The sequence below is a fragment of the Lepidochelys kempii genome, chromosome 3 (assembly GCF_965140265.1).
Source record: "Lepidochelys kempii isolate rLepKem1 chromosome 3, rLepKem1.hap2, whole genome shotgun sequence".
NCBI classification, from domain to species: domain Eukaryota; kingdom Metazoa; phylum Chordata; order Testudines; family Cheloniidae; genus Lepidochelys; species Lepidochelys kempii.
The window spans coordinates 135381760-135394560 of record NC_133258.1 but is presented as its reverse complement, the minus strand read 5'-3'; the positions used below and the strand labels follow the sequence as shown (position 1 = coordinate 135394560).

At 44.6% G+C, this 12801-nt stretch overlaps 1 protein-coding gene across 17 annotated transcripts in view; it reads right to left on the bottom strand.

The window, feature by feature from the left end:
• Positions 1-12361, bottom strand: part of RYR2 (ryanodine receptor 2) — a 709125-nt gene extending 696764 nt beyond the window's left edge. For all 17 annotated transcript variants that reach the window (XM_073338185.1, XM_073338183.1, XM_073338188.1 and 14 more), the window contains exon 1: positions 12124-12361. In XM_073338185.1, coding sequence (XP_073194286.1) covers positions 12124-12171 — 48 coding nt within the window. In that variant the 5' untranslated portion in view covers positions 12172-12361. The remainder of the gene's footprint in view (positions 1-12123) is intronic.
• Positions 12362-12801: the final 440 nt, after the last annotated feature.

Genomic DNA, 12801 nt, shown 5'->3' with positions numbered 1-12801 from the left:
GAGATCACTAGATCATTACCTGTTAGGTTCACTCCCTCTGGGGCACCTGGCGTTGGCCACTGTCGGTAGACAGGATACTGGGCTGGATGGACCTTTGGTCTGACCCAGTATGGCCATTCTTATGTTCTTCTGTGATGGAGTACATCAAACAGAAAGGATTACTTTTCTATGGTATTGCAAGCACTGGTGGATCACCAGGGTCATTTCACCGATATCAACATGGGCTGGTTAGGGAAGGTGCATGATGCACACATCTTTAGGAACACAGGCCTGTACAGAAAGCTGCAAGCAGGGGGCTTTCTTTCCAGACCAGAGGATTACCATTGGGGATGTGGAAATGCCAACAGTGATCCTGAGAGACCCAGCCTATCCCTTGCTCCCATGGCTCATGACTGGCTCAGCAGGAGCGCTTTAACAACAGGCTCAGTAGCTGCAGAATGACTGCTGAATGTGCCTTTGGTAACTTAAGGGTCACCGGTGCTGTCTCCTCAGCAGGCGAGACCTCAGTGATGGCAATATCCCCCTGGGCATAGCTGCCTGCTGTGCACTTCATAGCATCTGTGAAGCAAAGTGGGAGAAGTTTCCCCAGAGGTGACACGTGAAAATTGAATGGTTGTCTGCTGATTTTGAGCAGCTAGATACCAGGGCTATTAGAGGGGCTCAAAGGGGAGCTATTCAGATCAGAGAGTCTTTGAAGGAGCATTTTAATGATGAGCCACAGTAATATGTGTTGCTGTAATATGTTGAGTCTGACACTAGTTTTTTCCACCGTGGTATGAACCTTGTAATGATTGCTGTGTGTGCACTACTGTAACAATGCAAATGCACCTATTGCCACTGTCTGTTAATGTCAGCAGCTGTTACCATGTGTTGGAGAATAATAAAGATTCAGTCACGTTCCATAAATTGATTTTTATTCCACACCCATCCAAACATACCAATGTCATGCTGAGGTAAATGTCATACACACAAGCAAAAGTATCTTTAAAGGGGAAGGGACACTGAATTCTCAAGCACATATGCCAATGAGGCTCTCACAGCGGGGTGTCTGTCCTGCTGTCATTGTGCATGATCTCCTATGGGGTGGAGTGCCTGGGGTACTGCTGCAGCCACAGAGGATATGTGGAATGGGGGAAGGTTGTCGGGAGGTCCTGAAATGCAGTTCTCTATGGGCTGCAAGAGGAGGTGAGCACAGATGTGTTCAGCCTGAAATTCAGTCAGCGGCTGCAACATGTCTGTTTGCTCCCTGAGCAACATTATCATCTGGCCCTGGCCCTGCTTCCTTTCCTCAGTATCCCTCCACATTTTCTCATTGATTGCAGCACCTCCTGGAACATGTCTTCCTTAGACCTCTTCTTTCTTCTCCTGATCTAGCCGAGCCGCTCCGCCAGTGTGCGTGAAGAGACCTTCAAGGCCACATCTGCAGCTGCTAAAGAAACAATGGACAGAGGTCCTATTGTCAGTGCACTTCCAACACTGGATCCAAACAAATTACAAGAACAACTTTCTCACTTTCCCTTGAAAGTCAGAGTACAGTGGTAGCCTCAGCCGTGGTAAGTATGGCCCATCGGGGGAGGGGGAGAAGGGGATGAATTGGGACAAATCAGAGGTGGGGGTAGCACTGGATTATCAGTACAAGCACATAGGGCTATTGTATTAAATACTGGCACTGGGGATAAATTGGGACATGGGGCGGGGGGATTGCACTGGATTATTGTACTGAATACTAGCACTGTTTTCCTGGGCCAGTGGTAACTGTAGCTAGTATCTCACTCGTGAGGGTAATCAAGACTGCAAGGGAGCACTTCTGCATGAGTGTGGCTGCAGACTTGGTCCAAATGCTGCTAGCCTGTGTGCTGCAATAGTGTCTGCTGAAGTAATTGCCAAATGGCGCGGGAAAGTGTCCTACCATGGAGGAAGAAACAAGACAGGCTTCCCAAGAGACCTTCAGCAGAGGACTAAAGATTACCTCCAAGAAAGTTTCCTAGGAACTTTCTATGGAGGATTCACGTGACATCCCAGTGCGCATAAACAAACTTTTCTGGAGGCCCCCTCTGCCTAGCTGTACAGGGGAATGAGAAACAAATAGCAACTGTACCCATACTGGTTATTTCACTATCTCTTCAAGCCTGATTAAAAAAGCAGTACGTGAACAGATGCGTCCCTGCAGTATTGAAGCAAACTGAGTACTTACCAGAGGTTCCCACCCCTGCATTAGGCTCAGCACAGCTGGACTGCTGGGAGTGGCTAGATGGCTCTGGAATCGAAAGGAGGTCCTGGCTCCCCACACCACCAGATCTCCCTGTTGTCTGCCCCCCCTCCTGTTCTGCTTCCATTTCCTCATCCAGCATGTCATCCTCAGGGTTCACTCCAGTGGCTAGGGACTCCAGTCCCCCCTCACCCCCTGAAGTATCCATGGGGCTCTTGGCAGTGGAGATGGAGTCACCACCGATGATGCTGTGCAGCTCCTTTTAGAAGCAGCATGTCTGTGGCTCCACGAACTAGAGCGACTATTTGCCTTTCTTGCCTTCCAGTATACCTGCCTAAGCTCCTTGATTTTTTACATGGCTCTGCCATGTGTCCCTGTAATAGCCCTTTTTCTCCATGCCCCGAGCGATCTGGCCACAGATATCGTTTCTGCGGCTGCAGTGGAGCTGTAATTGCACAGCCTCCTCTCCCCACAGACCCAGGAGATCCACCACCTCTGGTGCACTCCAGGCAGGAGTGAGTTTTCTGCATGGAGCTGGCATGCTCAGCTGGACAGTAGTTTTGTTAGTCCTCCACTCCGAGCAAACAGGAAGAGCAATTTCAAAACTTCCTGGGGCTTTAAAAGGAAAAGAACACATATCTGTGTACCTGGCTACAAGGCAGAAGAGTTCAAAACAGTGACCAGAGCGGTCATGGTGGGCATTGTGCAACACCTTCTGAAGGCCACATAGGTCGATGCAAGCGACACAGTGTCCACACTGAGACTGTGTCGCTCTAACTACATCATCCTAAGCACTATGCCTCTTGTCCAGGGGGTTTTATTAGCTTGGTGTAGCAGGTGAATTAGAGCAGCGGAAGGAGCATTGTAGTATGTACGCCTCCATAGTTAGGTTGACATAAGCTACCTTACATTGACTAACTTTGTAGTGTAGAAAAGCCCTTACCTTGGTGAGTACTTTTAAAAGATCAGCTATGAGCTAATTTCCTTGTACAGCTCCATCCCCCCACCCCCACCCTAAAAATTTAAGAAAATGAGTAGTGTCAGTGCCTCTCTTTTCTTTCCACCCCATTCTGTTCCTCAAAAGGTAGACACCAAGGCCATGTCTACACTACCACTTATGTCGGCAAAACTTATGTCACTCAGGGGTGTGAAAAAACACATCCCCTGACCACTATAAGTTTTGCCAGCATAAGTGGCAGTGTGCACAGCGCTATGTTGGCAGGAGAGCTTCCCCTGCCGACATAGCAACCAGTGCTCATTGGGGGTGGTTTAATTATATTGATGGGAGAGTCCTCTCACATCAGCACCCAGAAGCTACATGAGAGATCTTACAGCGGCACAGATGCATCAGTACTGGAAGTACAAGGAAACCAATTCATGGCTTAACCACTCCAATACTTGTGATTTTTTATTTCCATTCCACTCATTCTGAAAAGTGGCCCTGACCTTTTTCCTCATGCTTAAAAACATTGTCCTCTGCACAGAAACCAAGTCTGCAAAATATCACCCCAAAAAGTTATTTATTACCTCCGGACAAGATTTAAGGGTCTGATCTTTCTTACATTGTAGTCAACAGCAAAATTCCCATTGACTTTGATGGTACAGGATCAACCTCTTAACTTTTCAAAACACAAATAAAATTGCTCTGTTTTTACTTCCACTTTACCAGTGAAAGGGAAATCCATCTCTGAAAACATATACAGCTTAATTTTCCCAGAACTGCTGCACTAAGGGATTCATCAGATAAGCCATAAAAGAAATCTCATCAATCCATATTGGCAGATTTGGGGTCTTTCCATGGTATGTTTATTGGATTTGCCAGAATTGAGATTATATTTATAGAATAATAAGTACTGTGAGTACATTTCTAGGCATTCTGCCTGCAAACAAGAGTCTTAGGTTGAAATCCTAGCTCTACTGAAGTCAATAAGAGTTTTGCCATTGACTTCAACTTAACCAAAGTTTACTCTTAATACATATAATAGAACGTCACTAACTCATGCTGACTGTAAGACCCACTGCAACTTAATATATTTTACAAATTAGTAAGCAAAACAAACATTAAAAGCAGTGACACTATATCACAAGGTGTATTTTGTTCATAGTGTAGGTTAATGTTAATGATTTATGTCAATACCTCATAATAGACTAATAAATATACCATGGTGTATTTTTGTGGAAGTTAATGGATCTTCATAATATGAGACCTCATTACAGCATCTGCTATTAAATATTTGCTGAGTGAAATGGAGACAGATGGCTGGTTTTGTGTACAAATCAGCAAAGTAAGATTTAGAGAGGCACAATTGCACACTGCAGGAAGAACACTACCGACTTGTTTCATCACCAGCCAGTCAAACTGAAACAAAGTCACACCAAGACAAATCTGAACTCCTCTCACACATTTCATTAGGATGAATTAATTTTAAAGCTTAGCGAAAACTGCTCACTCATTAACAATATTGAAACAATGGACAAAAAATCCAATTTGAATCAGTCCATTTTTATTAGAAATTATAACAAGGTCCAGTTTTGAGTGATTGCAAAGATGCCATCCCCCTCTCCCCCAAACACTCTCAGACACCCCTCACAAAACCAAATCCAAACCCCAAATGACTTAGTCAATTCAGGAAATTCAAGCAATATTTTAGAAGTAATTTGAAAGGAACACCATAAACTTACATTTCCTGCCTGACATTGTTTAACCTACTATTGTAACAAGTAACACCTGTAACTGAAAAATTATAGAAAAAAAATCTGTAGTTTTTAGTTTATTTTACTTGTACATTTGACATCACTTTGTGTAGAGTCATTTTCAATGTTTCCCCATCTAGTCAGTTTCCCCTCTTTGGTCCTGATTCAGAAAAGCACTTAAGCATATGCTTAAATCTATCCTTATGCAAAAAAGCACCTTAAGTACTTTTCTGAATCAGGACCTTTGTGTGTACCTTTCATACAGCAACAGCGGTGAGAAAACCAACTTTTAAAAAAAATGATAGGTGACTGTGTAAAACCACAACACTTGGCAGGGGAACTCATAAGCAGATGTAACACTGAAACTGTATTAAACTCATATTTTGAAACCGACTAATTTACAAGCTAGTAGAGTTCTTTTAAATCCTATAGCTTTTAACTCCTGTGAGAAGCCCCACCCAAGCCCTTGATCCAACAATGAACTCCATACATGGCAGATTTTAAAATATATTTATATATTAAAAGGAATAGAAATCCTCATGCCTCAGGACATTAGTCAACTAACTGATGAGGATTGGAAAGCAACTTTCTTGAACCTCTCTTTGAAGCAGCTGATAAAGGCAACTCTGACACATAAGGCAGTGAAGTAGATTGATCACTGGTATGGTCCAGTAAGAATATTCCAATGTTCACATCAAGTGTTCAAATACTTGAACCAGTTTGTAAGAAATCAAGGTATTTTTTGCATATAGTTCACAAACAAAAGAGGGCTAAATTTGTTGGATAAGTTGTTCACTACCTATAGTCCACTCAGCTCAATTCCAAATCAGAATCTGAGCTCATATTCAGTGCTGACACTGCAGTGCAGTATTGGAAGGAGGAAGGTGGATACATTGCAATGCTAGCCATTCCATCCCTTTTATGAGATGCTGATCTGTGATCCTTCATAACAGTCTCCGGTGAATATCCAGGAGTCACATATTGTGAGTCATAAATGGTACCTTTTAAAAATTGACAAGAGTGTTCTGTTCAATGTACTCTCTCAATAAAACTGGTTCGAACACCCAAGGCTGTTTTTGAAAGGTTTGCTGAGTGTATATATGTGGCTGTGTTTTTACACATGGTCACTGCAACGACCAGAATCTAAGTCATCATCATAAACCACTTGAAGATACCTGGTATATGAAAAGCACTATAGAAAAATAATGCAGTACTACTGCTTTCCACTCTAGGATACACCTAGAAGAAATTCAGCTCATGTTTATTTTCCTTTTTATTATCTGTAACAATTTGCATGAAGACAAGATCTTGAAGATCGCATCAGCTCCTGTTGTTTATCTTCCCTGTATTTCCACAGTGGTTACTGTGAAAGAAAGACCTCAATTCAGGACAGCACTTTAGTACATAACTTAAGTATGTGCTTCACTTTAAATCTCATTTAATTGCTGTCCTGGAAAGGAATGCTTTCCTGAATAGAGGCCAATGTGATCTTGAAATACTTGGTCTTGTAGCCCTCAAATGTTACTGGGCATGGCACTCATTTAGACTCAAACTTAAATCCACAGAAAACCTAGTGGTCTCCTACTGTCATGATGTTACAAATTGTTAAATTTTGACAGTGAAGTAATAAAGTACTTTATTCATGCTTAAAAAGTGAATCCTGCATAATTTCACTCTTCCTGTTGAAGTACTTTTTAAACTGTATCTCTGATTTTGCATCCCTGTCACACTTTTTAAGGGCCTATTTCACATTTTGGCACTGGCAGATTGAGAGCTATACTGGAGAACTATAAATTCAGGTGGGAAATGAGAAGCAACAGATTTATTTTTTTTAAAAGACAAACATACTACTTCATTTCTAATTACCCTTTCAACAAAATGAAGAAAGGCTAAGTAAAAAGTGGAACACTGAGTGGAACACACAGATTCCATTGACCAACTATACCGAAAGAAGGACAGGAGACACTTGATATGGATTTAATCAGGCCGCAACTTCATTATTAGATGTCTGGTACTACCTGGCAGATAAACATGTACAATGTAGGTAACCCCCTATTTATTCTGTAATTACCCAGGGGGCTTCCACCATCTTCCCCTCATTTTTCCATCCCGGTCCCTCCAGAAAAATCCATTGCCGGGACCTTACCATCCACCCCCAACTCATAGCTATAAGGTGGGCTATAAGAAAAGGGGGTTGGCTCCCTGCCGTTCCAACCATAGGAACCCCAAACCCCCCACTGTTCCATTCCTTTAACCAGCACCTCCTTTTTAAGTCCTTTACCAGGCCATTTATCCGGTCACTGGATGCCTTCCCTATGGAGTACTTGCACTGGACATCCGCCACAAGGAGGTGCCAGCAATTACCTTGGCCACCTCCCCCACAACCCAGTCAGAACAAACATCTTCCAATAGCCTTTTGTATAGCAGCCCAAAACATGACCTGCCCCCCCACACCAAGTTTGATAGGTGAACCCCCATTCTCCCAAATGAACTCAGTTGCCCCTTGCACTATGCAAGGATCATTGAGGACTCCTACAACTGGGTTGCAAATGCCATGTACTGCAGCACCCACCCCTTCCTGATGGGCCATATAAGTGACCAGCATTCCAGATCCTGAAATTGGAAGAACTTTTTACAACTTTCTTCATAGCTGAGCCATGTACCCAGAGCCAAGGATCTGCATGCCACCGCCAATCTGATATGCCAAGGTTCCATAGCACCAGCAGGATCTACTCAAGTTTGTCACTAGCTCCTGCCTGGTACAAGCCCTCCGCAATCTGTTGAACTGAAAACAAGACAGGCCATCCGCTATGCCATTATCCACCCCGGGCACGTGCTTGGAAGGAAAAGAGATGTTACGGCTTAAACATTGTGGCACAAATGCCCTCACTAAGTTCATAACCCTGCAATTCTTCAAAGAGATGATTCCGTTTGATCTTGAGAAAGGAGATTTGCTCGGGTTGTTATCTTTTTCTTTTAGGTATCACCGTTATTACAAGCATATTGATCTTAGCTGCCTTGCAGCCTGTTGAGAGGGGTTGCAGCACTGCTGGTTTTGTTTCCATGTGTTGTAATTGTGTCCTGTTACAAATATCTGAAAGAAGAATCTAGCTCAAACTTTAAAAAATGCTACAGAAATTGATATCCCACCAAAGTCATCCCTATTGCTTTTGGGGAGGCTCCTTGGGCACATTTAAATTACAACATAATTACCCCCTACTTTAGACATATGATTGCTCCCAAACTTCGTTTACATCACAGGTTAAATCAAATTCAGGAGGTGATGGCGTTGGAAAGCCTGAAAGCATCTTTATCCAATACAAAGGATACAGTTACCTAGCGCCCTCTTGAAAGTTTAAGATTAGCTTGGTTCCAGTGATAGTTTATAGCTCTGTTCCATAGGTCTTTCCTATGATGGTTTTAGAGAGTCCAGGTTAGGGTTGTCAACCCTCCAGGAGTGTCCTGGAGTCTCCAGGAATTAAAGATTAATCTTTAATTAAAGCTTGTCATGTGATAAAACCTCCAGGAATACCTCCAACCAAAACTGGCAACTCTAGTCCAGGTTTGTACCAAGAAGATCAGCCTTTTCACATATGTATTATGGAAGGAGTCTGATTGTTAATATGAAAAGATTTCCTGTTCTTCTTCCCTGGAAGTCTGAATTGCTTTTATTTCAGACAAATTATACATTCTGGTAAAGAATTTCATGTTATTTCTAACTGTTATGAGCTATAAACAGTTTATATTCTTGAATGTAGAGACTGACATGTGGATGTTTATTTTGTACTATGCATGTTCTTTTGTTTCTTAACATTAACAAGGATTAATACAGATGGGGGCTCTCCCCCCTCCCATCAAATCCATGCGGGGCACAAGCTCCCCCCGAGTCCCTCCCAACTGCATGCATGCATTTGATGAGGGGAGCCAGAAAAGAGGAGTTTGTTTCTGGCTGAAAATTATATATCTACTATAAGATTATTACCAAATGGAATGTTAAACAAAGTTATGAGTCTGAACACCGTCCATGCTGAGGTGTGAAATTCATAGGGCTAAAAAACATTTCCCTGAGGACTAGCCTAATGATACAGAAGCAGCATTCTAGTCCATGTCTCAAGGATTCTAAAGCAATTTTAGCATTGCTCTTCCAGCGACTCAAGGCAATAAAAGGTTACATTCTCCTCTCTAAATGGGATGTATCAGACTTGTTGCAAAAGGAATCAAGAATCCACACCAGCAGAAGTTTTGCAGGGAGCCATGCATGCAGCCATCTTGTCCAAAGAAGAGGTAGCAAACAAAGAAAAACAGGGAGATTAGACGAAGTAGGAGAGACTAGAGAGGAAAGGAACACAAAAATATAGACCAATATAGGGGACACACACAAACTCAATTTACATTTAGTTGAATGTAAAAAAATAGTTTTTAAAAAAAATCAATGGGAAAACTGTACTTGTAAAGACTAAAACCCCAATTTTCTCTCTTTAAATATAAAATGTCTAACATATGATACTGACATTCCAATGCAAAACTTCATTTATGCTGCAGAACCTTTCCAATTTCATCTAAAAAGTGACTTTTAAAAATGCAGCAGTGATTGTATACAGCAGTGTGCAAAGAATGCTAACTGAAGTGTAGTGGGGTTTATAGATTATTATCCGCTATGGAATTACCTGAACACAGAAAAGCATTTTACAGAGGATCACAAACTAGGTCCTTCATGGTATGTTTTATCTACCAAACTATTAATACACCCCTCTATCCCTAATAACCAATTGATTAAAAATAAAGACACCCAAATTGCATTCATTATCAGGAAATATTCAGTTTGCAAACTAAATATTTTATCAATGCCATGTAGAAAGTATTACAAATGAAATATTGAGCCCTGGGAGGTTAGTCAAAAATTGCAAACAATTAACTAAGACATTAGGGTGAAGCCTGTTTAATATTTAAAAAACAAATGAGTTTTCCATCTCTTTTCATACAAATGTTCCCAGCGCAAGTGTACAGGGGAGGGAAAGGGGTAGGTTGAGGATTAAGGCAGGTCACCATATAGAAACAATTTTAGATTGGTAATTCAAAACTTCACAAAAAAAGGAAATGTCTAATGCCCTTTTTATCTGTATGTCTAAATCCCTCCATCAAAAAACTTCCCACTTCTCCAAATTGCCACCTTCTTCAAGGTCATTTTCTTACCAGGCCAACATTCTAAGAATTTTTAAAGGATAATCCCAGGCTAGGATTGCCTCTTTATTGACAGCAGGACATCCGTTATCAGAAGAGTTCTTTTACGTAATGAGCTGCTCCTGTCAGGGTCTGTAGTTTTTAACATTACCCTATATGTACATAGTGTGACATTAGCATGCACATTGCTTCAGTTTCCCCATTTAGCATTTCAGATAACACCTCCATGAGCTAAACTTAACATTTAAACCTGCAGTAAACCTGTAAGTGCACAGCTCTTCCAAAATATTTGTACCAATTTTAGCACCAGGAAACAACAACCAAACTCTCACAGACTGTGAAGCCATATCTTCTTTCAGAGAAAGCTGAAAAGCAAACTCAAATCTATTTGCCAGGACTGCAGTACATGCCACATAATATTAACAAGAAAAAAAGTGGACAGTTTTGTGTTCCCTTTTTCAACATTGCATAACAATTGTACTCGCAACAAGACCGGATGTTTTGATGGATTCAAAAAATATTTAGAGTAGATTATTCCTTTAATGAATCCAGTTTGAAGCAGACAATGTAATAAGAGAATTATCCAAACCAGCCTTCACAATGTTGAAAAATGATACAAACATGCTCTGCCATATACCAGCTACTTGAGTTGTTTCTCCTTTTTTCCCACGCACCTTTTTCTCATTACTTGTCACAAATCAAAAATGTTTTCAAAATGTGACTGTGCTAAATAAAAAGAAAAATGAAGTTTAAGCTACACCATACAGTTTCAATGTCTCCACATATGCAAAGTCTACACTGCTCTCAAAACTACCTAAATATTTGTGTATAGCAATATTCAAAAACACCTATTTGTAAAACTTGCTAGGACTTCCTGTATAAATAGCACTTGGGAGATGGTGCATGAGGTGAATAAAGGCAGTGGCTGATGAGAAATAGTCCAAAATGAGCATAATCAGCACTCATAATACAGAGCCAAACTGAGGGAAGAAATGCTTGGGCACTTTAAAATGTACTGCATTTAAAAAGCAAAAGAAGAAAAAAAAGATGTTTGTGAAAAGATGTAAGTACTAATCCACCTTCAGTGATGATAATGCCTGCAGTTGTTGGGGTTTTTTGTGAGCAGGGGGTGTTTTTGCTTTTCATTTTGTTTTTGCAATAGGCACTACAGTTGCAGCTGTGAGGCTGAGCACTGCTGCTTGGTTAGTATCTGCAGTGTACAGAACAAGTCAGAGGGTGGAAGGGGAGCGCTGAAAGATACTTGGGGGAAACGGTGTTGCTGCCGAGCCTGTGATGCTGCCTTGCCCGGCACCACTCATTCTCCAATTGTCCGCTAGCAAGAGCCTGCCCTGCCTCGGGGGTCAATCCAGGAGTAACCACAGGCGAGCCAAAGCCACCGCGCACGTTACTTTTAATTGTCACCGCATCGCTAACGCACAGCTGAGAGCCATGGCTGCTCCCTCGCGCTGCATTCCCACGCAGGCACCCGGCCAGCCACCCAGCCCAGCCCCAACACTTCTCTCCTTCCAACCACCACGCAAGGCGGGCCGCGGCTCCCCGGAGCGAGCCCTCCGCTGCCCCCACACACATGCACCCCGACACCGCTCGGTGCACGGCGACGCGTTCTGGTTTTCTGCCGCGGCGCGTGTGCGCGCCTGGGAGAGCCGGCGAGAGATGGGGCAGAAGGGGAATTCCCGGCAAGGCTCTCCCAGCCCCCCCCCTCCCTCAACTCCCCCCGGGGAGTGGGGCTTCCCCAGCACCGTGGACACAAGGCTCAAGCTCCCCCTCAGCCCCCGCATAGGCACGACGCTTGCAGGACACAAGCTCCCCCCAGTCCCCCCCAGCTCCGGGCATGCCAGGTTCTTCCCCACCCTTCCCACGCGCGCCAGGCACCCCTCGGCCCCCGCATAGGCACGGCTCAGGGAGCCCCCCTCAAACCAGTGCAAGGCGCACGCTCCCCCTTGGCTGCCCCCCCCCACCACCACACCTATCCCCCTCCCCCGCGCGCCCCACAGCTCCCCGGAGCGCGCGGTGCTTACAGTTCGCAGGAACTGTATCTCGTCCTCGCCCTCGCCCCCTTCGGCCATGGCTCCCCCTCTCGCCCGGCGGCGGTGCCCGGGCTGGCGGGGCTGCAGCGGGGGGGGGGGGGGGAGAAGCTCACGCGCGGCCCCGCGCCGGACTGGGGGAAGTGGGAGCGCCCCGGAGCCAGCAGCCCCAGCCCCGCTGTGCCGGTCTCGCTCTCTCTCCGCAGCGGGTTGACGGCGCTGCCCGATCTCCTCAGTGCCAGTGCCTGGAAGAGGAGGGATGTGATTCACTGCTGGGGGGGGGGGGGGGGGGGAGGGCGGAGCTGCTCGGCTCCCCCGCTGCTGCAGGTGATCCGCAGCCGGCTCCCTCTGCAACGCAAACCTGCGGCCCAGCGCCCCTTACTGGCTACTCGACAGATAGCCTGTGGCTGCACACCGGGCCCACAGACAGTGTCACACTGCTGGTGTACCACACTGGACGTTGCGGGGCGGGGGGGGGGGGGGGGCGTGCTGCAGACGGTGGGCAGCGTTTTCAAATGGCCACTAGCTGTGGGCGCCCCACTTCGGAACTCCCCGACCTCCCCCGCAGGGACCCGATTTGCAAAGGTGCTGAAAACCCACAGCTCCATTTAGGAGCCTCTGAAACATTAGGCCCTGCCTGTCTCAAGTTGCACACCCAAAACTGAAGCACCC